Below are 24,100 nucleotides of genomic sequence, written 5' to 3' on the forward strand. Positions count from 1 at the left end.
ACATAAACAACAACTGGAACCTGCCTGCAGCCTCACAGACCAATCAGCTTTCATTTTCAATAATGTTTCAAGTTATGCTCTCAGGAAAATGTGGAGAAAAAGTACAGAGTATTTCTTATTTGTACTGTCACAATATCTAAAAAGAAATGTGGGAAATTAGAACAAGCGATAGATGCACCGACTGGTTGCAACAACCAGTAGATGGCAGTGCTGCGTTTTAAAGAAAAACTGGCAAAAACTGGTTCTATGCACTTTGAGACACTAATTTAAAGCAGGATCAAAAAGGTTTAATTATTTTCTGTTTTTTTCAGAATATTTGCCATTAATGTTACACTGTTAAAACGTGGCAATCAATATTTCTGACATTGTTTTGTCTTACACAGAAAGTACAAATATGGGCATTTTTGTCAAATGACCATAACCACAAAATTTCCACTGCAGACATCAGTCATCAGAATGAAACTGAAGGAACTTATTGTGGTTTAGACCCCAGATACCAACAAGCCACAAGACAGCTGGTGGCATCATTCAAAGGACCTTTTCCACAGGTCCACTAGATTTATTTCAGATTGCATGTGATAGAGTGAGAGTCTATAAGATAGAATGACACAAAGTAAGACACGGTAGTGGTTCTATCATACTGTGGGGATGGCTTTCTTTTGCAGGATCAGTGAAGTTAGTCATACTAGATGGGAAGGTGAATAGGACTAGATACACAACACTGAATGCAGAAAACGGCTAAAAGTTGCAAAAGACCAGAGACTTGAGAGGAGTTTAACCTTGTAGCTAACAGGACAAAGCTCCAAAATATATGGCTAAGAATCAGTTGGTAGAGGACAAAAAAAAAATCCAATCTTAAAACGCCTCCAGCTGTAAATGCATTGAAGATGAACAAATTGCTGAGTCAGTGCACTGAACATAAATGCAATTTCAATGTGGTATTTAAATAAAACATGAAAAAAAACATTACAATTTTCTTCAAAATAATCCACCACCCTGTACTGGTATTTCATCTTAAATTTAAATAAAATTTAAGTGTAAATTTAATGCGTTTCTTTTAAAAGGCACTGTAATATAATACTGTCAGTATTGAACAATATGTGTTTCTGTGTTTACTTGCATAACAACATTGTCTGACGTGAGTTAAACGAGAACAACACAGCTGCTATTGATATGAGTTCAATTACCACTTATATATTATACTCAGTATGAAATCATTTTCAACTAACCAGAAACAGTATAGAGCTAGATGTTGAAATGTTTGCTGTTTTATTTCACAGTACTCAAATTAGTGTTGTTTCCTGTTATTTTGTCAGTGTGGTAAGTATAAAAATGTAAAGCTTTCGCAAGGCTTAAACTGTCATAACCAGCATTCTACAAATTACCCATTGAGTTGAATAAGAAAATATTTTTTATTTTTAAACATACCCCACAATTGTATCTAACCAATATTGTCAAAATTGATGACATGCTAAAATTAGTGTAATTTTAAATATAATTAAACTTTCAGGACAGAAACAACAATCAAAATTATCTCTGGCAACTTCATTTCATATTTTTTTCATACAAGCATTTTTATCAACGTTACAGTTAAAACATCACCATCAAAAACTTCTCTAGAGTAATAAAAAATGTGATCTTGATAATGTTACATCTCGATAAGGTATTGCAACTGTATTCAGCAGTTTATGATATTAAGCAACTTCCTGAAACGTTAGAATTATGCTGCACATTAAGACATAATAAAAGGCTAAATTATGCTGTTATAGTTATAACAGCATAGTTATAGTTATAGAAGTTATAGTTTAGCCTGCTCTTCTCCCTGAACCTTGAGAAAGTCCCACGTTTGTCTTATTTTCTGATTGATTTCCTCTATCAGTAGATGACGGTTTTCAATCTGGAACTCCTCACTCTGACGAGGAAAAAAAAATAGATCTTTATCGTATAGCAAATAGAGATTAAGATCTTAAAAATTATGATTATACTATTTATATCACCTTCAATTTTATGTATTGCAGCATGAACATCAAACAAATCCGACTTAGTAAAGAATTTGTATCACTGACCAAAAATACAACAGAAATCTTTCAAAAGCAAACTAACTGTGAGTTTTATGATTATTTTTTTTAGCTGTGGCACAAAATAGTCAGTTCTTCCACTGTCTTGTAAAGTAAAAGAATGTAGTTACTTTTAAGCATGAAAACATTATGACTCGCCTTCAGTCTCTCAAAGAGTGATTTTGTTTTCTCAATAGTTTCACAGAGTTCAGTCTGCAAATCAACAGTGAAAATATATATTTGGTTAAGTTATTAAAGTAGACTGCATCAAAAATGTAAGCATTGTACTTTTTTCTATAAGCAGGTTAATCAACACATTATGTACCAGCTGTTTGTCAAACTGTGAACTTGTGCAGCATAAGAGGCTTAGCAGAATAAAAACGAGGAACAAGCCTTTAATGGTTCTGGTACCAAACGCACTTAGGTGAAACCGTCACAATCATGCCGGTATTACAAGTTATACTGTTCAGTGTACATTTAATGCCTATAAACAGCAATTATTATAATGTTCAATGTCCAAACGTTTTGTCAAAGCTAGATGTTCAGTCTGATTTTTCTTGCTGCAAGTAATAAATGGGCAACCTGTCAACATTCCTGGATTTTTTTCCATGAACACCAAGGGGCAGTATTTTATTAAATTACATCTTGAACAGCTTAGTAGTATAGTCAGAAGCAGGGATCACACTTAATATCAACAATGACATACAATGGAGAATAAACTGTATGTCATCGTTTAAGCACATGGGTGTGTTTTAAGGTATGAAATAGAAGCAGAAAATGACTAAATATCTATTCATATGGGATACAAACTGTAGCAAAACCTAGCCAATATTTTATCCTCTCAACCTGAAAGGATAAAATATAACACATTGATGTAAATACACTTAGAAATAAAAACGTCTAGTGTTCAGCTTTATTTCAAAAGCACCTTAACTTAAAAGGACAAAATTGCTGTACAAAAGAAACATTATAAATGCCATTATAAGGATACATATAAAATACTAAAACACAAAATACTTTTAAACCAGCCATGAAGTTTAAAAAAAAAAGCAAAAAAACAAAATAAACAACAACAAAAAAAACAACAACAACCACATAATAAAATTGCTATATGTAGCATGAAAAACTATGACCTGCAACAGCATAAGCTCGGTCCCCTCTAAGTTTACTTTCTTTCTGTCAGGCACAATCAGGAGCATCTGATCAGGAGACCAGAGTGAGCTGAGGGTGCAGCAGCTCAGACAGGTAAGGTAAGAAGAAACATTATAAAAATAACTTGGACAATTAATGCTAAAATATATGGGAAGACAGTGAGTTGAAGCAAAAATGGGAGACAGCTCATATTTGCATGTGCCAGATCAAATACGAATTTATAAATAAAATTAAGTAAATAGGTGTTTGTCTTGTTTTAAATAAAGTTGGATTTTTAGCTTACATACAATTGGATAAGTCCAAATCAGAACCAAGCTCAGTGACTAGATAAACAGACATCAGGAAACGTCTTATTTCTGTCCTATCAAACCAAAACAGATAAACAAACATACAGAAAGCTAAGGATGCTGAAACAGGTTGACAGCGCTCGTTTTCTAAAAATCAATCAGGCGCCATTGGCAGGCTCTTTGTGCCGTTTCACCGGGGGTTCTGATTTCGCAGCCAGCCTCCGTCACCACTGCGTCAGCACTGATGAGCTCAGCGTTGGCCCGGAACGGGAGGGGCGGAGGGAGCATGAGACCAGAAGATGGGAGAGAGACCCAGAAAACAAGCAGACGGAAGGAGAGAGAGAGCGGGGTGTTGCCGCCTCTGAGACGCTCTCACGCATCAAAGAGTAACAGCAGCAGCAGCGGAGCGAACAGAGCATCCTTCTCCCTGGGAAGAAAAAAACAAAAACAAGCCTATATTTTACTTTATTGAAGCTTTGTAATTAGCCTTTACATTATTAAACGGAATCAGAACGAGATTTACCCAGAACCCATCAGAAGATCGACCTCGCCGTGAGAAAAAAAGAGGAGCGCCTGGTGTGGAAACAGACCGAGGCTTTCAGCACCTTGGATAGCGATAATGGCTCCTATGCTGGAGGACGGAGCGCAGCCCGGTGAGTCTTTACCCCGATGATGGAGCCAATATGTCTGTGGCGGGAATTTGCTCTCTTTTTTATTCTTTATAATAGTTAAAATACATGTTAATCTTTGCCTAAAACTTCGTCTTATTTAAGCACAATCTTTAATTTTGTACTGAGATGTTTTATTGAGTTAGACTACAAGTGAGTATGTACGAATGAATAAAAATGTATTTTCTAAAATCAGTCGATGTTAAAAAAAAAAACTACAAACATCCAATTTTATTCAAAGTAAAAACAACCAATTTCAATTTTATGAAATTAACAGATTTAGAGTGTTCCTAGCGGAAGTAAAGCCTGAAAATTACAGCTTGTTTTATTTATTTATTTTTTTCATGTCCTCATGCATTACAGCCCTCCTGGTGTTTGGTCCATCTGTCTGTCATTGCAGCCTCGAAAAGCATCCCACACAGGATTACAGACTAAAATATAATCAGATAAAAAGCAGAAAACATTTTGTACAAGTGCTGTGATTTAAATGATCCCGAAGGTCTCTCTCTCTCTCTCTCTCTCTCTCTCTCTCTCTCTCTCTCTCTCTATATATATATATATATATATATATATATATATATATATATATATATATATATATATATATATATATATACCTCTATATATATATATATATATATATATATATATATAGAGGTAGAGATGGCACCAGACAGTCTATTAATACAGGTATAATGTAGAAAGAAAAGCTGCTTATTGTCATAATTTTGTTTGAGCTGCACTGTCACATTAATATCACATTAACCATGTCATGGCGACTATTATGTGTGAAAAAACCCTGAATAAATGATCTAACACATTAGCTTTAACCAGATGAAAAAGGCAAGCGCATGAGTGATTGGTCACCACCCCCGCGCCTCGATCCGATCTCTCTTTTTAGATGGGTTAATTTGAGTGCTTTTCCACTGGGTCACCCTCCTAATTGTGGGAAATGGACTCCATTTCCTCTTTTGAAATCAACCCATTAAATCTGGCTGCATGAGAGGGCGACAGCCTGCGAGACAGAGCTCAACGGCACAAAACAAAGAAAGCATACAGTGACAAATATCCCTGTAACGTCACCGTAGCGACACCATGTGAGACATAAGAGCTTTTGAGAGAAATGACATCCACTGACGAAATGCTACAGGGCAAGGTTACATTGTAATTGTGGTAATACCTTGAATTTCGTCAAAATCATCCCTGCTTTTGAGTGGAAAGAAGATAAATGACTATAATCATTTCCAAATAACATATTGTGAAATCTTCCTTAGCTATTTTAGAAAACCAGCTGAGATTCATTCATTCTGAGAAAGCAATAAAAAGCTGTGCAAGAAAAGTTTAATACATTTCTCATGTCAAATGTCAGTCTACTCTGTCTCATACATGAAAATGTTAGCTTTGACACGACCAAAAAACAAAAGTACAAAATGGCAGTGGGGTAAAATGACCTTCCCAGCTGTTGAAATCCACACCTGTCTGAGCAATCATTATATTTATTTTGGTATCTCTGGAGTTACAGGTCATCCATTTATGATTCTGGCAGTTTCTATTTATAAATTATCGGCAAATCTGGAATCCGAAAAGAACACTTGGTTGAACAGATTGCATTGTTTTTGTCCTCATTTGACTCCAGGCTGCAGGGTGTGTCAGAAGAAGAAAAATGTATTCAGTTGCTTTAGTGCAACAGCACAATCATAGTGGCTTGTGTTGCAGATGCTGCTTTGTTTCAAAGTGTGTTTTCTTATTAAATCTTACCCTTTTCTTTCCACTTTCTTCCTTTTTTTTTCTTTCTCTGCCTTTCTCCAAACTCCTCCGCAGTGGCAGTGCCTGTGGGTGTTGCTGTGGTGAGTGTTTTCGGCCTTGTCTTCACTGCATCAGCCTTCGCCTGGATCTGTTGCCAGCGCAAAAACACCAACAAGTCCCAGAAGACGCCCCCTTACAAGTTTGTGCACATGCTGAAAGGCGTCGACATCTACCCAGAGAGCCTGAGCGGCAAAAAGAAGTTTGCGGCAGCCACAACCTCAACAGCCAATGACACCGCTAAAACAGATGTCAATGGAAACTGCCAAACTACGCCAATGAGTCCCAGTACTGGGAAACCCGCCACAACTCCAAATGGTTCCAGATCAGCCCTGCACCTTGATCTTGAGAAGCGGGATCTGAACGGAAACTTTACCACCAAACCTTTTCACCACCACCACCAGACGGTGCGCAGCTCCCCAGACCTGGAGCTCCCCTCCCCACAAACAGGGTTCACTCAACCTGGTGCAATGGAACGGCGTGACCTACCTTCCCCCTCCAGCGCTCTGTCCAGCCAGGCACCCACCCCGGCTGTTGACAGGCCTCAGGGAGACGAAAAGGAGGGTGGTCTAGGGACCCTCCACTTCTCTCTTGAGTACCAGGCAGAGAGGAAGGCATTCATTGTTCACATCAAGGTAATACACATTCGTATTTATTCAGGGGAACTTTCTGAGTGTTTTCACGCTAAAATCTTATTTTAATATCTTAACATTTCCTCCAGGAGGCCCATGGTCTGACTCCAACTGATGAGCAGTCACTTACGTCTGACCCCTACATCAAGCTGACCCTGCTGCCGGAGAAGAAGCACAGGGTGAAGACAAGAGTCCTTCGGAAGACTCTAGACCCGGCTTTCGATGAGACCTTCAGCTTCTACGGGATCCCACTGGCTCGAGTGTCCGAGCTGGCCCTTCACTTCATGGTGCTGAGCTTTGATCGGTTCTCTCGTGACGAGGTCATCGGAGAGACCCTTGTACCTTTGTCTGGAATCGACTTGTCGGAGGGGTGTGTCCTAATGAGCAGAGAGATTATCAAGAGGAATGTTAAGGTAAGATGTGGAACAAAAGTGGAAGTACTTTCATATTTTATGTACCCATGTAATCTTTATAGGGTGGGGTGGAGTCAATGAGCCAGGGGCGGAGGACATCCTGGACTCATCGGCAGTCCATCACAATACAACACTGTGTCAAGACAGACAGCTACTCAGGGATATTTATATTTAACATTAATACCTTTAGGCTGTGGGAGGGAACCTACGAACTGCAGAAACAGCTACTGACTTGGATGTTCTTCAGTTCATCTTCTAGTTTTTATATAAAGGAATGTCATGGATGTTTTCCTCACCCAATTCAAACCGTTCATTGTTATCCCCCCTTAGGTGTGAGTTTATCTGTGGTTGGTTGTTTGTTACTGAGAGAGTCTGACAGTCTCCCCAGGGTTCGCCTCCTCTCCTGCCTGCTGACTGCTGACAGATGCTGCAGGCCAACCCCCACCCAACCACCGCCCACTCAGGCCTGAGACCTGAACAGCACTAAACCATTTAGAAAGACATAGATATGAACATCATTGAAGTTTTCTTTTTTAAATCATTAGTTAGATAATGCAATCCAAATTTATCGATTCATCATAAAAAGCCGTTTTATTAGTATAAAAATCATTGCAGTAAAGCAGCTTGGTGGAAAATAGCAAACTCAAACCAAATTAATTCCCCTAAAATCATATTTAAAAACTACTTGGACTACTAGTAGCTTTAATAACTTAGACCCTCTTTAAGTTATTTTTCATTTATTAAAATAAAGATTTGCACAGGTGCATATTTTTGGATTAAATGAAATTGTTCTTTGTGCAAATGACCCAACAATGATTCCTCCAAAGCTTTTCTGATGCAAGATACCATCAACCTTTATCCTAAATTAGAAACATACAGCATGAATGGCATTTTATTTAATTCAGATACTCTGTAGGATTTCCATTGTCAGTGTCTTGTCTTTGGTAACAAAGAGTTAATGTTAAATGAAGTCAGCAGTAAAGGCAGAACAGGAGGCTTATCTCTCCGTAGAGACTGAACAGATCTATTGCAACATCTCAGGTATGGATTTGAAACCTGATACTGCTGCTGAGGGATGTTCTGCATTCAGCTCAGACAAATTAAAATGCCATAGAGTTTTCTTCTTTAGGGTTTTCTGTAGTTTTTTCGCTTCTTTTTGCCCAAATTCACCTGATTTCTACATTGATTTCTTGAAGTAACACATTCAAGTGTGTTACTTTATAGACTCATTGCTGCAATTTTCCCCAGAAAATGTCTACCATGCATCTGAATACATAGTCATGCTTACTGTATGTCCAAACAGAACAATATAATTAGGACACTAATACGGCACTGTCAGAGTGGGAACAAAATAATGTATTTTTCACTTTATTATTTTCTCTGTAGTGTATTGAGCTCATTATAAACCTCTGGAGAGCCGATTATTGGATTCTGTTTCTGCCTCTTCCTGGCATCCGAGAGAACTACATTGAAATAACATCTCATTTCCTGTGTATTGAATTTTTCGTATAAAGATATCTCATAAATTTTGCCGAGTTCATTTAAGGAGCTGCAGCTCTCCAATGACTATGACAGGAAATATGCCTGAGTAAAATACATTTTTGTTCTCATTCATAATGCCCCGGACAGAACTCTGATAATAATTCACATTTTTGACCAACGATGGAAATATAAGACTGTCTAGTGCAAATGAGCATTAAATCATAATATAACTCTAATCACAACTATACGTTTGGTGCAATTTTTGCACTCTTCCAACAGATTTGATCATTTTAAAATAATTGAATGGATATAATTACACCCATTTTCCAGAGAAAGGGAGGTTTTTTCAGGATAATAATTTTACTTAAATATGATTGTGAAATCTTGAAAGGACTGAGAAATAGGGGTCAGACTCTGAGGTTTGATTTTAATATCCACCTTCAACCGATCTCACTTCATATTTTTCACCATCAACACAATATTAATAAACTTAATCCTTGTTTTCATTGATGTTTCCCATTAGTGTTTCACAAAAGATGTTTATTTTGTGCATATCTTAATGGTCTGTATCTAAGATGAGAAGAATTGTTAACAATACAAATCTGCTGCACAAAAGATAATGCAGCTAAACAACTGCATAATTTCAGCAGCTTATCATACAGCAAATTTGGCATCATAGCAGTTTCTTACATGATGTTTTGTAAGTCAGGAGGCATTTCTTTGCTAGGAGGGTGGTGGCTCTTTGTCTGTGGGGCTTATGTGTCCCATTGCCTCGTGTGACTGGGCGTGGGCGCACAGCAGTGCAGCCAATCAATGCAGAGTTGCCATAAGCAGGTTTTTACATCCAGCGATTTTAATCAACACGTTATAGCTGATGGAATGCAGCTCTTTGGAGGCAATGTGACGATTCTCATTGTGGGGGAGGTATTTTGTCTTTCTGCTGTGTGTGTGTGGGTGGGTGGGAGAACACATTAGTGCAATGAGTCAAGACAGCATGCAGTGAGCAGAATCGCCTTAAATGATGAAGGTAAACCCGAAACAACAAACATGTATTTTAGTTACCCAGATGAAAGCAAACATGTATGTATTTTGGGATAAAAAATTTATGTCAGGGATAGAAGTTTTCTTTGTTAAATTTTTCATTTCCATGGCAACTATGTTCAGGGGTTGGAAATCCGGTTAGGTGTGATGGCAGCAGCCAAGGCGCCTTGTCTACGGAGTGTGGATAAAGATGTGTGGGTGTGTTTGAGGAGAGGAAGGGAAAGAAACGCCCTGCAAATAAAAACATGAGGGATTCATCAGTAAGACATGTTGTTATTGAGATCTGATAATGATAGAGTTAGGGATAGGGTTAGGGTAATAACAGAGAAAGAATATGTTGTTTACCTCTACTCAGGTGTCTACAGTGAAAACCAATGAACAGCACTGGTTTACTTCATGGTTGTTGAATTTGTATTTCCTTTCTGCTAACCAGATTACAGTATTTGTTAACGTTTCTGATGTTAAGCTAACTACCAGGAGGACTGTGTAGTCATCAGTATTTCTAGGGAATCAAAACTCACAAAAAATAACTCTTGTAGACTATTTACCAAGTCTGCATATGGGCATGAGTTTGTTTAGTGGAGCTAAGGAACAACCAAGAGCGGCAGCTCAAATAGTTTTGATGAACTTCAAACCAACTGATTACTGCATGCATTAAAAACTAGACAGTCAAAAATTATTTAATAAAAATGTTCAAGTGGAAAATAATGGATGTCCTGGATAATCAACTGCTTGGCTTGCCTTTAAAAAAACAAGCACATAAAGCACAAATATATTTTGGATTTGGACTGGAAGGCTAAGGACACTCATATCTCTTCTTTTACTTTTAAGACTTTTGCTTTGGTAATATATTAGAACTGTGGTCAATGAAATAAACATAATTGGGGAACACATTTATGACCACTGGCAGGTGATGTAACATCAAGTCTCCGTTCATCATAGGACTCATCAGTGGGTTGATAATTTTGGTAGAAAGGTTTCAGACTGCATGGCAGTTTGTGGTTTATGGGGACAGCCTCATAAATGTCACAACACAACTTCAGAGGTCTGCTTGAGACTATTGGTCGACCAATAGGATTTTTTTGGCAGCTAAAGGGAAGCTGACACACTCTCATGTAGTTATAATATTATGCCCTGTAGTGTCTAAAGCAGACATGGATGTCAAAATAAGTGGATTTACTTTCTAGTGTGAGTTAAACAAATTTTGCCTTGTTTTGGTTTTCAGATTGTTGTAAAAGTCTTGCTTGAAAGTGCTAACCAAAACTCTCCTGTCCTTTATCTCCTCTCTTCATTTTCTTACCTTCCATCTTTTCCATCACCTTTTTTGATTTTTTTAAAAATCATTCCCAATCCCTACATAAAGAAGTCCTTGGGTCGAGGAGAACTCCTGCTGTCTTTGTGCTACCAATCCACCACCAACACTCTGACTGTGGTAGTCCTGAAAGCTCGGCATCTTCCCAAGACTGAAAACAATGGTCCTACCGGTATGTAGACTTTCTATCTTAGCATCTCAGTATTAAAATGATACCTGCTTGCAGAAACAGGTAAGAAAGTCTGCAGGAAGACTTTCTTTGACCAAACTTTTTGTTTGAGGAACAAGAGGGCGCTAGTCAGCTACTGCAAAGACAGATATTTTCCATTGCTGTTCTTGCTTCTTTGCAATTTATTAACAGCTCTTTTACTCCTTTTTGTTAGATCCATACGTCAAAGTGAATATGTACCAAGGAAAGAAGCGCATATGCAAGAAGAAGACCCACGTGAAAAAATGCTCTCCCAACCCGGTCTTTAACGAGCTCTTTGTGTTTGATCTGCCCTCCGAAGAGGGCCTGAGGGACACCAGCGTAGAGCTGCTTCTGATGGACTCAGACAATGGCACTTCACGCAACCCCAACACCGTTATTGGCCGTCTGGTGCTGGGCACATCGGCAGCAGGAACGGCCGGTGAGCACTGGAGAGAGATATGCGACCACCCGCGTCGCCAGATTGCCAAATGGCATACCATGTCAGAGGAATAATACAGCTGATAACAGCCATTTTGTTGATTTTGTTACCCATAGATTGAACTGATACAACCTTGAAAGTGATGAATTGAGGACTGGAGGGATGTGACATCCCGTTGGCCAGTAGTCATTGGACATTAACTGGGGATGTAGTGGGTTAGGTAAAGGGTTATTTTAAAAAAATGGGAGTGGACTTTTATATAGAGGAGATCATATTTCAACTGATGTCACGTTGCAATCATTCATTAAACCAGTTATCTGTAGTGTTCTGTTAGAAGGTGGGGGATGTTGAAGCTTTAAACAATCCCAAAGACGGCCACTGAGAATCCTGTGTAAACATGCAACAATATCATTATTGTTATCAATATCATAACAACAAATTTTCACTGTCCATGGTTGCAGTGCAGAATGTCTCAAATGTTGCTTTTACACTTTCCTTTCTTCTACATCTAGTTCTGCTCATTCTACATCTCTCTGTAGCTCTTCCTCTGATAAATAGTAACCAATAGACCATCATACGAATCCCACGAAGAACCAAGACTGATCTTGCTGTACAAAGGTGGACTATTAAAGATCATTTTATAATGCCAATGTTTCATTCTTAAAAGATGTATGTTGTTTTTTGTTTATCACACTGATAAATTTTTTTCTTGCTGATTTGCAAAACCTCAGTTTAGGTCTAAGTGTTATTTCATATATCATGACTGAGAGAGAAATAAGAGCCTAAATTAGGTGGTTTACGAATTGACTGGAACAGACTGAGTGCACTGGGGACAGTGGAGTAGCTGCGGAGGCATTTATGTGTGTGTGTGTGTGTGTGTGTGTGTTTGTATGTGTCTTTTTCCAGAAGAGGATGTATGCAATGACAAAGCTTTGTGAGTGTGTGGATGCAAGTCACATAATGTTTACTGTAGGTGTTTTGTTCCTGTTACTGTGAGCACAAAGAGAGCTGAAATGTAAATGTATGTAACTTAATATAAAATATGGCAAGTTCTGACAAAAAACACGAGTCTGTTTTTTTTTTTTACTTTACTCCCTGTGGTGTTAAAAGTGTGCAGGCGGAGTGTGTGTGTGTGTGTGTGTGTGGTCTTGCTTTTTGCCAGATTGCGAAAAACAGGTTGTTTTTCGCAATCAGTGATTTATTTAATCCTAAATAATCACTGTTAGGATTATTTTTCTAACAAATGGGGGCCGACTGCTCCGTATGACTCCAAAAGCCTGGGTCCCATAAGAAGAAGAAGAAGTGCTGTTTGAGGTTTAGATATATACTAGTAATGGTTGGGTTAGGGGAAATGTCTGGAATAGGCATAAATGCAATTACTAAAAAAAAAAAAAAAAACAGAAGACAATGCAAACTCCTAATATGGGTAGAAATACAGTTATGTGAGTGTGTTTGTTCACATTTGTATTTGCAGGATTATTTCTCAGGATCATTCTATTCTACTTAACTTCACATCAGGTCTTTTTAAACCCATAACGCATTACACAAGCTGTGTAGATTTGGTACTTTGTATCAACCTTCATAACGAAGATGACATCACTGGGACCATTTCCAGGTTGATGATGTAATAACCTCTGGGTCTAAGTGCTCCAGGATGAAGTCATCGGGACTGAATTTAATATCAGCTAAGTGGTTCAGCGAAAGTGCAGTTGTCTCAGCATCTTTTCTTCCTTTCTTTCCTCCTTCCTTCCTTCGTCATTGCCATCTTACTCCGACTTTCATTATTTTTGGACTTGCACAGAGTTACATCAGATGCTTCATAGCGGACTTTAGAAAAGGAGAATGTTCTTTTCCTGTGCTATTCTCAGAATTTCTCACTCTTTCTGCCTCCACTGTGATTCTTGTTTCCATTTCAGACATCTTTTGATACAATAACCCAAATGCTCTAAACTACGTGCAGTAAATTAGTGTGCTCTCTCTAAGGTACTTCCTTCCTCACAAACACTGAATTGGCACTAAAAGAAGGTAATTACCCTGTAAACAACAGAGCCCAAATGTTTTTATAGTTCTTTGCAGTATAGTACAGGAGGTATTTTGCCAGCTGAGGTTTCTGTGAGAGGCTGACAGTGAGGTGTGACTTTCAGCAATAAAACTATAGTCAATAATTATGCCACAGGAATTGCACCTTGTAATTTGTTCACTACAAACTGCATTGAAAGGTGGAAGTGTAACACATTTTTAAAGGATTTGAATGATGTAGACATCCTGGTTCTATCTTCTTGTGTCCAGAGACGAGAAGAGAAAGTTCTAGTTGGGATTAAAACCCAGTATAAGCCATAAATCTGTCACAGTGTGTTAAACTAAAAAATTATGGTGCTATCTTCCTACCAGACCCTTTCTTTGGGGCCTGGGTCAATGACATACTCTGAAAACTGCTCTGGTTCTTTTAAAAGGTTTCAGTCGTTTCACATCAAACCGTGACCAAGTGGTATTTCTCCATTTCCTACTTCTAACCCTGCATTGTGAGTTTATTATACCTTCAAGATGTTCACAGTTTACTGTTAGTTACATATTCACAGTAGGATTAAAAAAACCACACAGTGGACATAAAGAGCACTGTGCCTTCTGAACTATTACGCGGCTTCAATGCCATCTTAGCATCATTTACACACACAAACTCTTTGACAGGCATGGTTGCCATGACAACAGCCAGTGAGTCAGGCGTACGCAGAAGCAGTGCTGGTGGAAATGTGTGTCAGCGTTGTGGTTGACCAAGAAGGCAGTTAGCTGTTGATCCCTTGGGAACAGAGCATCCTCAGGGATGCAGACACCGAGATAAATCGGACGCATAAACAGACACTTTCTGACTCATTTCAACATGTACATCAATTTGTGAGCAATTATCTAACATCAGGAGCAGAAAGGTAAATTCAACAGGTGTAAGAAATGTTTATTTTCAAGAGATGTTTATTTAGTTGTGTAAGATGCAGTTTATTTCTGATTGAGGAACGTTTAGGACAACCATATTACATGGCTTTGTTATGGAACCAAGGCAATTCCTATCTAGACCTACCTATATATTGTCACTTCCTGGTCAGTGCAGTTTCCTGGCTTTAAACAGGATGTTGTCAAAGTGATTCAGCCAGGGTAATTTACAGATAATAGAAATAACTACATTTTGCTGCTTTAGAAGATTTATTGCCACATTCTGAACAGGACAGTGCTGTTCATTCAATAGAAATTGTTTTTGAGATCCAAGAAGAAAAACATTAATACATCAGATTATTAAACAATGAGCTATATTTTAGATTTATCTATTATTATTTGACAATTATTAACATTTAATGTTCCTACCTACTTAGAGGAAACAATTGCATTCCTAGAGCAATGTTTTCAGCTAATCCATGTAGATTTATTTTGTTTTTGTTTTGGGTAACAGTCTTAACCTTCTGCTCATTTGATGAACAGCCTGCTTAAATGCTTAAATGTCATTAATTTTATCAGCTCCTCATTTCTTCTTTTTTGCATTTTAAAGCTCAGCTAACAACCTAGTAACAACCCAGCAGAGCAAAATGCAAATCTGCGCAACTGTTTTCCATTGCTTTAATGTTAGAACCAGGAGTGTATTTCCAGAAAAGATGCCAAAAATAAGCGTTAGCCTCGAAAATCGACTTCTTCTTGTAAGATTCAGTACTGACTGAGTCACAGCCATGATTGTCCTTCCCTCCAGAGCTGTTGTAATTTTCCAGTGAGCTCCTTTTTAAAGGCATCCATCTCTCTGTGTGTCTGAGATTCATCCCCAGTGCATTGTGGGGATTGTGGGGATGAGTCATCATGCAAAAGACTTCCACCCAAGTAGACAATTACTGTCACTGAGTCCTTTACATATGCTCAGTGTCTGCTGTGTGCTTACTTTACGCAAAAATAGTAATCTAAAAAAATATTTTAGGATGTCTTAAAGAACTCTGATCTTTGCTTTTACAATTTCCACAATCATTTTGTGTGAATTCAAATTCATATTATTTCAGAGAGCAGTGCTAATTACCTCATTAGTTTGTCACTGGGGCTGGTTGTGAGTCAGATCGTGGGAGCACAGGGAAACAGATACCATTACAGGGAAAATGGCTGACAGGGAGAAATCAATGCTACTTTCTGTCAGAGTCCTATATGCTTCACATGTTAAAGGAGATTACATGACGAAAAAAAGGGCTAAATAAAATGTGTTATATTTAATTTCAAAGGATGGTAGAGTTAACAAGTAGAAAATAGCTTAAAAGATGGGAACATAACATTATTTGGCAGAGGCAGTCAGCTCTATTTAGTGAAAGGCTGAATGTCTGCAAGCTTTCATGCCAAACAGCAGGCAGTCTCAGTGATTAACAGCCCTGCACAGGAATTATTCAACTGCTTGTGTGCTTAGTTAGAATGCAAATGAGCAGATTCTGACACCATCTATTATAATATATAACTCAGTGATTTCAAATGCAAATATTTGTCTTCACTTCAAAAATATAGAAGCTGTGGGAAGTAAAATGTTGATAACAAAAGGATGATGGTTGAAGTGAGTTGGCACTGTAGGCTGCAATTGACAATTCATATTATTATCAGCATGAACAATTTTAGAATAGAAAGGAAATTGTGCTTGAGATACATTTGAAATTCGACTCATAGCATGTGGAGCGGTGACCTCAGATTAAACTGTTTTCAAAAACGCCATCAATGTCTGCAGATCATGTTACAGATGACAGGTGAGCAAAAGGAATGCAGCTCCAAGCCGGGTCTGCACAGCATGTTGTGAACTGCAGCACAATGCACAATAAATGATGCCTTCATTTTCCTTACTATTGAAATAACCGTACTGTGAAATTAAGCTGTCTAAAGATTCTTACAGTGCTTTTAGAAAAAGCACAGGAGCAACACTGATTGGAAATTGTGTGGTTTAAACTGAGCATAACATTAAGTGAATGTAAAACAATATGTGCTAATACTAGTCACATAAGAAAACCTGGAGTTTTTCCTGCCAAGTGATTAGTGCTGTGGTCAGTCCACCTTAAGCATATTTTAAAACATATAAAATGACAGAAAATCCATAGAGTAAATTAAATATTCACTTGTCACATAAGGATGGATCCTATCAAGACTCCCTTTATGCTAATCTATAAGAAAATCATTACATTTGTTTGCAAGATTTTTTTCACTCTCAGTTTTACTTTAATTAATCAAGTTACTAATTACTTATTACTAATTCACACATTGTCGTTAAGCCAAATAGAAAAGAAAATATTTAGGAAACAAATCACTTTGCATATATATCTTTATTCTCCATAAAAAGAGAAACAGTGCAGCAAAGCACCTGTGCAGTTGAGTTGATTTTATTATGTGAAATTCTAATTGCCACTAGAATTAGTATTACGAATCTCAGATCCAGACATTATTTGACTGAAAGGAAAACGTTTGCAGTAACCTTCTTATTCATTACTTCCCATAAGAAAACACTTAAACTCTATACACACAAAGTCAAAGCGAAACAAACATCCATCTATCCAGTGTTTACAGCTGTTTGTCTATGCAGAGCGGCATTGAGATGTGGCTGTAAACCTTTACGTTTTTTTCACCCTGCAAAACTTTTCCAACTTCCAACTTTGTCAAGGTAAAAATCATCTTTCTCAGACATAAGTTGCTTCTTCATTGTTCACAAACATAATTATTACTCTTTTTTTCATTTGGAACTTAGTTAGTTATAATGTTTTCTACAAAAACTATCTAAGTCCTCTAGAAGATAAGTTTTTCCGTTTCCACATCACAGGCAGACATGTGACAAGAAGGATTTGAAAACAGATAACTGATGACAGAAAATTATTTTAAGATCCCAAATAATCGTTGAGGATGATATGTCCTGGGTGAGATGATGGAAGGACTCAAAGCTGGTGAGCAAATTTAGAGTGAGAGGCAGGTGTTAAAGGTGGGAAGGAGAGAATGAGGACAGAAACACTCCAGTAAGTATTGGGGAAAATAAAATATTAAAAGGACTAAAATAAGACAAAAATAACGATGCCAAAAACTAAATCAAAGATATTTTATGCCACACGACCAAATAAATTTGTGTAAATATGGCACAGTACGCAGCATTATAAATGACTGTAGACGACTGTAATTGCATCACATTGTTCTTACAGTATCTTTTTAATTTGAAATAAATATTGTGAACGTCTTCTGTCTACAACAGTGGAGAAATGCAGACATGATCCAGCGTCATGGCCTGCACCGCTTCAGCCAATCAAGGGTCAACCTGAGGCTTAACAACCAAAGAGCGATCAAGGCGAGTGTGCATGTGTGTTGCCATAGCAACAGCGTGAAGGCCACAGGTGCTCATCCTTGAGAATGGCAGCAAAAATAATAGAGACAGCAAGATTCTGCTGTGTCTGGGTGTGATTTGAATGCACAAACAAAAGGTTTAAAAGCCGACGCCTTGCTCTCCACCCCTCTCCACACATCGTTCGTTCACCTTTGCTGTCATGACAACGCTGCCCTGTGGTGCTTCCAGTGTAGAGAATCTGGAGATTGTTGGAGACGCAGAACAATAGTGGAAAGGATGAGAAGACTCACTCTTTAATGCACGGGAACTGGAAAAGCCGGAGGAGCAGATAACGTCCATGATAAGAAACGGTTGGCATGACTGCACTGATAAGCTTTTGATTGTCTGATTGTCCTCAGCTCTTAACAAACTGCCTCCAGGCTTCCTAGAGGGATTGGGCAATTTAACTTTGGAGGTTTGAAAACAAAAAGAGAAAAAATGCGAACACAATCTTTACTGTGTAAGCATGCGGAAGCCCTTTAGAGAGAAAAAAGAGGGGAGAAACAAGAGCGAAAAGATGAAGCATGACACCCGCCTGCTGTGGGTGATAACAGCAGGAAGTCTCCTGGGTTCACTTTGCATCCCTGATGCTTTGTGCCTGCAGAGAAAACACCTGAGGAAACAGCGAGAAGAGCACCAAGCAGACTGGGAGAATTGTTTCTGTTAAAGTAAAAAATAACAACACAGACTTTCAAGTAAGACAAACAGGATGGATGAAGTAGAAAGCAATGCATAGACAAATATACAATATGTCAAATTAATATGTTGCTTTGAATGTAACAAATATGTAGGACAAGTGGAACCATACTGAGATATTTCAGTGTGTAACCGTGCAAGAGTGTTGCCATTTAAAATTCTGCATCGTCTGCAAATTTGACCAAGTGAGAGAAACTGCATGAATCAGCATCTGTCACCTCAATGTCAGAAGTGCAACATCTCAGTATGAATCCATACACATTGTGTCTAGTTCTGTCCACAAACTCCAGCCTATTGGAAGGACATTTTGCAGGACATGGAAAAGATACTTGGAGTTCCCCAGGGAATGAACCCGTTATCTCCAGACACTAAGGTCAGGACAACATTGCTGATGCCAGCCTGAGTAAACTCTCTCATATCCTCCCTCAAGGAAAAAACCTCCAAATAAAACCATCTGGCACAAAATCTGGATGGCATGCCTTCCTTCCTCTGGATCTAATCTACTTAAGTCATTTGTTTAAGGAACGGTTTATAAAAACTTGGTATCCAGATCTCTGCTTCGGGTCTCTTCATAACTCTCAAACCCGGTCATTTTCCACAAGGTCATCATTTGCCACATTTATCAAAGTTTAATTGTTTTATTTCTTTATCACTCAACTTGTACTGTGTAGATATTGTTCTACAATGTAATTGAGCTGTCATTTTCATCATTTTGTACTATTGTCACTTTGTTTCTTGCACCTAATATTTTTCAGAAAAAATATTAGTAGAAAAAGCTGATTTGATTTTAAAAATGGCTCCTTGATTTGACTATAGGTTGTAATGTCTAATAATATAAAATCCCTCAACTTAGCAAGATGGGGTCAGAAACACAGTCCACACAATTTGTAAACATACTTTCTGGAAAGAATTAAAATTATATTTGAGTATTTTCAAATTACATTTGATGTTACTATTTTCTGTGATTACAAAGAAAGATAATTTTATATGCAATTATTAAGCACAGTGAGAAATAGTTTGTCTATGGGGACTAAATGAAGGTGAATAGATCCAGGAATGTGAAGCACAACCTAAATTTCCTTGTGTAAAGCAGGTGACTAAAATATCCTAAAATATCTCGTAATTTTAAAGTCTTTCTGATATCTTCGGAGAAATTTGTGTTATGGGCTCAGTAAAAGCCATCGAACGGCAAAAATGTAGACATTTATCTTTGAAAGACAAATTTGTTTCTTTTATTAGATTCTCTAGCCTGACACTTCGTTTTTGTCAACCCTTCCCTCCACAATCTCTTGTAAAGGCTCGGGGAAAATGTTGCTGATGGTCTGCAGAGACGGTGGAAGAGTTCAATTTTCTGAAGCTGTTAAGATGCGTTTTACGGCCCACGGGCAACGCTTGAAAATAGGAGGCAGTTTGTTTTGATCTCTCCTTCACACTCTCTTCTTTACTTCCTGCGTTACCTTCGCCTTTACATTTTTAACACCATGCGTTTCTTCATTTTTATTTATCCCTCTCTGTTGGCCACTGTAAGTGCGCTTCTTGAAAACAGATATCCTTCCTTCCTGCCTGTGTCAGTATTCTAACAAACAAACAAATGCACACAATGCAGCGTTGTCGGTGTGGAAGCTCAAAGGGATCATATATCATGAGCAAAACCCAAACGTCCTGCTGGTCTTTGCAGGGTCCTGGTGCCCATTAGCAGCGATCATTGGGAGAGGGCCATAACTGTTCACCAATCCATTACAGGGAAACACAGAGTCACACAGTAAAACGCCAAATGGACACAGAGTTATACAAAAATATACTCAACAAACTAATGTAAAGGATTTTATTTGTTAGCTAACCAAGCAAATTTGCAGAAATGTACACTTGAAATCAAAATGTATTAATTAGAAAAATAGTGTATTTTTCAAATTTTATCCAATTAGAATATCACAAAAGACCACTAAAGAAGATGTTTTTACTATATTAAGGCCTACACAATCATTTCAACCATATTAGTGGAAAGCTGAGTGGAAGGAAAAAGTGTGGTGGAAAAAGATGCACAAATAACAGAAGAGGAAAACAAGAGATACCAGACCTAACAACTCAAAACAGACATTATTATCAATTATATCATAATTTAAAAAAATAACAATGTTTTGTTGTTCTGTTTTTATTTTCCAGTGTTAGTTGATCCATTTTCGGATCCAAAAATGTTGTGCATGAAATAAATAGGATTCAGAAAAATGCAATACATGGAAGGAGAAAAATGACCAGCTCCCATTGTGGTTCATGAGTTTAATTGATCAAATTTGTTTTCATCTGAATGGCCTATAAATGAATTAACATAAAGAATCTGAAGTTTCTCTCTCATTGAGATTACAACCCATTTTACAGCTGAGTCTTAATTTCCTCTTTGTGCAGAACATCAAAAGTTTTAATAGTACGCTCTGACTTCCTCTGCCTTACTGCCTCTTTTATGGTGAGACAAATCTTCTGTCATTCATAAAGAAAGCAGCTGATGAGAAATATCTGACCATAAAATGGAGAATGACTTTAAAGTTGGCTGCCACCGAGAACAGGCAGACATTTGTGCTTGTGTTAAACAGGCTATTAGCTTGCACACTGCTGCTAGTGCCTTGACAACATTTGCATTGAAATGAAAGAATTGGCTTCCAGTTTGATCGCCTGGCTTGCAACAGTTCTGCCCTCTCAAGAAATGAACTGTGGAGCAACAATGTTCAGCCTTCTTAGCTGTTACAGATATTTATTTTCTCTCTTTTTTTTTGTTATAAAGCCAATATTCGTAGCCTAAGTGGGAGGAAACTGAGCTGACAAATCGATTCCGGTTGACTGCTTGTATTTCTTTTGTGGCTCTTGTAATTTAAAACCTCGGCCTGACACCACTGATCGACTCTCCTCCATGCATTGTTCTCCAGTTAACCTGGATTTCGGGGGATTGGTCTGGGCTGAGAACTCCAGGAGGGAAATTGATAGGCAACTGCTGTGGGGTTTAGTGGGAGGAAACTGCTGCACAAAGAAACCTGAACGTGCAAAGACTGTATGTTCTTGTTAAAGAGAAGTTGATTCGCTAATATGGATTTCCCAATCATTTATTATTTCTGACACTCCTGTACTAGGAGCAAAATACACCTAAATGTGGAAGAGTTATTTAAAAATCCAGCATCAGGCCTTTGATGATTTAAACAGCTTAATTCAGAAGGAATGTTTTTAATATGTCTTGGTTATGTCTACTGAAGGTTATCTAGTGTAGCTCAAGTTTTTAGAAATAAGCCACAGCCAATATCATACTTTTATGCTTAAGCAAAAGAAGATAAATCCAAAATCTTACTGTCTTTTTAAGCTTTCAATCATTTTTTGCTCTTCTTTATGAAAACATACACCACTCAGAAACTTCCTAAAATATGGAGTCTATAGAAAGTTTTGTGGACAGCATGCCTTGTACTTGGGTAGCATTAGTAGATCCTGATGATAAACTAAAAAAGTTACAATACATTAGTTGAAATTACTTGATTTTTATGACTTCAAAGTTAAATCATAAATATTTAAAATGCCTACTTCCTCAGTTAATCGGCACTTATTATAAAAACAATAATTTTATGGAAATTAGAAGATATTTTGTGAGGTCTCCATGAAAAATAAATTAAATCATTTATATAACTTAAAGCGCTTCTTTGACAAAACCCATTTTAGCTTCACATGTTACACATTTGATGGTAATACGCATCTTTTCCAAAGATCTGATGCTGGAGGTCATGATGTCATTAGAAACACAAGTATCATGTTACTAACAGAGAATATTGTGAAGCAGTGAACCATAAATAATGCCTTTCAATCAATGAAGTCAGGTTCCCACACACCAAAGGTTTTAATAGGTCATAATTAAATTACAAAAATAAGTCGGCTGGATGAACACGTTTCCCCAGTCGTGACTCTTTTTCTGCTCTTCAGCAACCATTCAGGGAAAATTGCTTATGAAAGCAACTCAGAGCTCAACTTCTGACACACTGCCAGCCACCTAGTCCACTTCCACTGAATTACTAAATTAGATTCATCTTTTTACATCTGACGGTGACTTCATTAATTTAGAACTTTATTTACATTATTAAAGGTAGAAACTGCCTATTAAATTTAGAGTGGCTCCTTGGTTGGGTCAATTAATTTTCGGACTGAACTTTCCAAAAATAGGGCAACAAAGCTGGCAACAGCTTCCAGCAAATACTAAGAGGTGAGACAAACTGATTTGTATTTTAGGGACATAATTAGGATGATCCCCATTTAAAACATGAAGCTAATTTAAGACATAGCCTACTGTGAAATCAGAGCTCTCTGTTGAAAGCAGGGGCCTAAAGTAATACATGAAATAATAGGGGCCATTCTTCAGTGCATCAAACATTTATGAATTTCACATAAGGAGGTCGGAGTCCCTTAGTGTGGTTTTGTGTTCAAGGGCATGGAGGCCGTAACTGAGTCCACCCTGGGAACTCCCCAGGGAAGGACGACAATAAAAACCACTGAGATGCATTACTTGGTCTCCTAACAGTGCGAATGCCGGAAATTGTATCGATATAAGCCGTGCAAAAAAATAATAATTAAAGAGAATATCTTGTTACAAACTAGAAATGATGCTTACTGACATTAATCTGAAATAGGGATGTTACTTAAAGGGACTGAGAAAGTGCAACATATAAACAAGATGAAACTATCCAGTATGATTAAATGAATTATAAACTGTGAAATAGATGGCACTACGAGTTATTTGACATGAGAAAAAAAACACTGTTTTGCTCAAGCATGTATTTTATTTTAAATCGCTGCAGAGTAAAAAATTAAAAATGATCAGTTGAAATAGCTTTAAGTGCTTGAAAGGTGCCAGTTTGGTAAATGTTAAAATTGTATTATTTCTAATTGTGATTATTTATGTAGCATCAATTCAAAACAAATGCCAACTCAAAGCACTTTACAACTCAGTTTTAGGTATGAAAGTATATTATCAACCTAATCTAGTCAGAAAGACAGGTAAAAATGTTGTTTATTTAATTCCAATTTGACAGCATAGTCATAAAACAATGCAGCCAAGTTTAGTTAATCGGCAAAAGGTTTTCTTTCTATGGAATCCCAGCCAATTGCATGAACTCCTCCTGTAACGACAGCGGACAGTTGATTTCTTGAAGTTAGTTACTTTGCAGAAGCCTCTCCTGCTCTGCATGCACTTGACAGTGAAAAGGAAAACTCTGTCTCAACATAATTTGTGCAGGGCCTGGCTAGACTGAGGGTCTTTGTTTGGTGATGCTTCAGCAAGACAATGGTGCAGTTCATAACTCCCATCTGACAAAGGACTTCTTCTCTTCCCATCTCATAAAGTTACTCTTTTGGACCATTCTACTTGTTGCCCTGACCTAAAACTCACTGAAAATGTTTGCTGAAATGCAGCAAGGTAGATTTACAATAACTGATGTCAGCTTCAGACAGTGGATACCTTTTGTGTAGCATCTTCAAAAATTAAAGCAAGTTTTAAAACATCCACTAGGAAGCACAACCATCCAGTAGGCTGACATTTCAAAAAATGATCG

The 24,100-nt window shown here is 37.7% G+C and overlaps 1 protein-coding gene across 1 annotated transcript; it reads left to right on the forward strand.

Moving 5' to 3' along the window:
* The first annotated feature begins 3,847 nt into the window (after positions 1-3,847).
* On the forward strand, positions 3,848-12,539 carry syt4 (synaptotagmin IV). Its single transcript, XM_032583993.1, has 5 exons — positions 3,848-4,149; positions 5,986-6,602; positions 6,689-7,012; positions 10,899-11,019; positions 11,231-12,539. The coding sequence occupies exons 1-5, from the start codon at positions 4,116-4,118 to the stop codon at positions 11,548-11,550; spliced, it is 1,416 nt and encodes a 471-aa protein (XP_032439884.1). The 5' UTR covers positions 3,848-4,115; the 3' UTR covers positions 11,551-12,539.
* The last annotated feature ends 11,561 nt before the right edge of the window (positions 12,540-24,100 follow it).

This window comes from Xiphophorus hellerii, chromosome 14 (genome assembly GCF_003331165.1).
Source record: "Xiphophorus hellerii strain 12219 chromosome 14, Xiphophorus_hellerii-4.1, whole genome shotgun sequence".
Lineage (NCBI taxonomy): Eukaryota > Metazoa > Chordata > Actinopteri > Cyprinodontiformes > Poeciliidae > Xiphophorus > Xiphophorus hellerii.

Coding starts and splice junctions, on each gene's coding strand:
- syt4 (XM_032583993.1), top strand. CDS start 4,116: ATGGCTCCTATGCTGGAGGACGGAGCGCAGCCCG. Junction 4,150..5,985: donor GGAGGACGGAGCGCAGCCCG/GTGAGTCTTTAC, acceptor ACTCCTCCGCAG/TGGCAGTGCCTGTGGGTGTT. Junction 7,013..10,898: donor TTATCAAGAGGAATGTTAAG/GTAAGATGTGGA, acceptor CCCTACATAAAG/AAGTCCTTGGGTCGAGGAGA.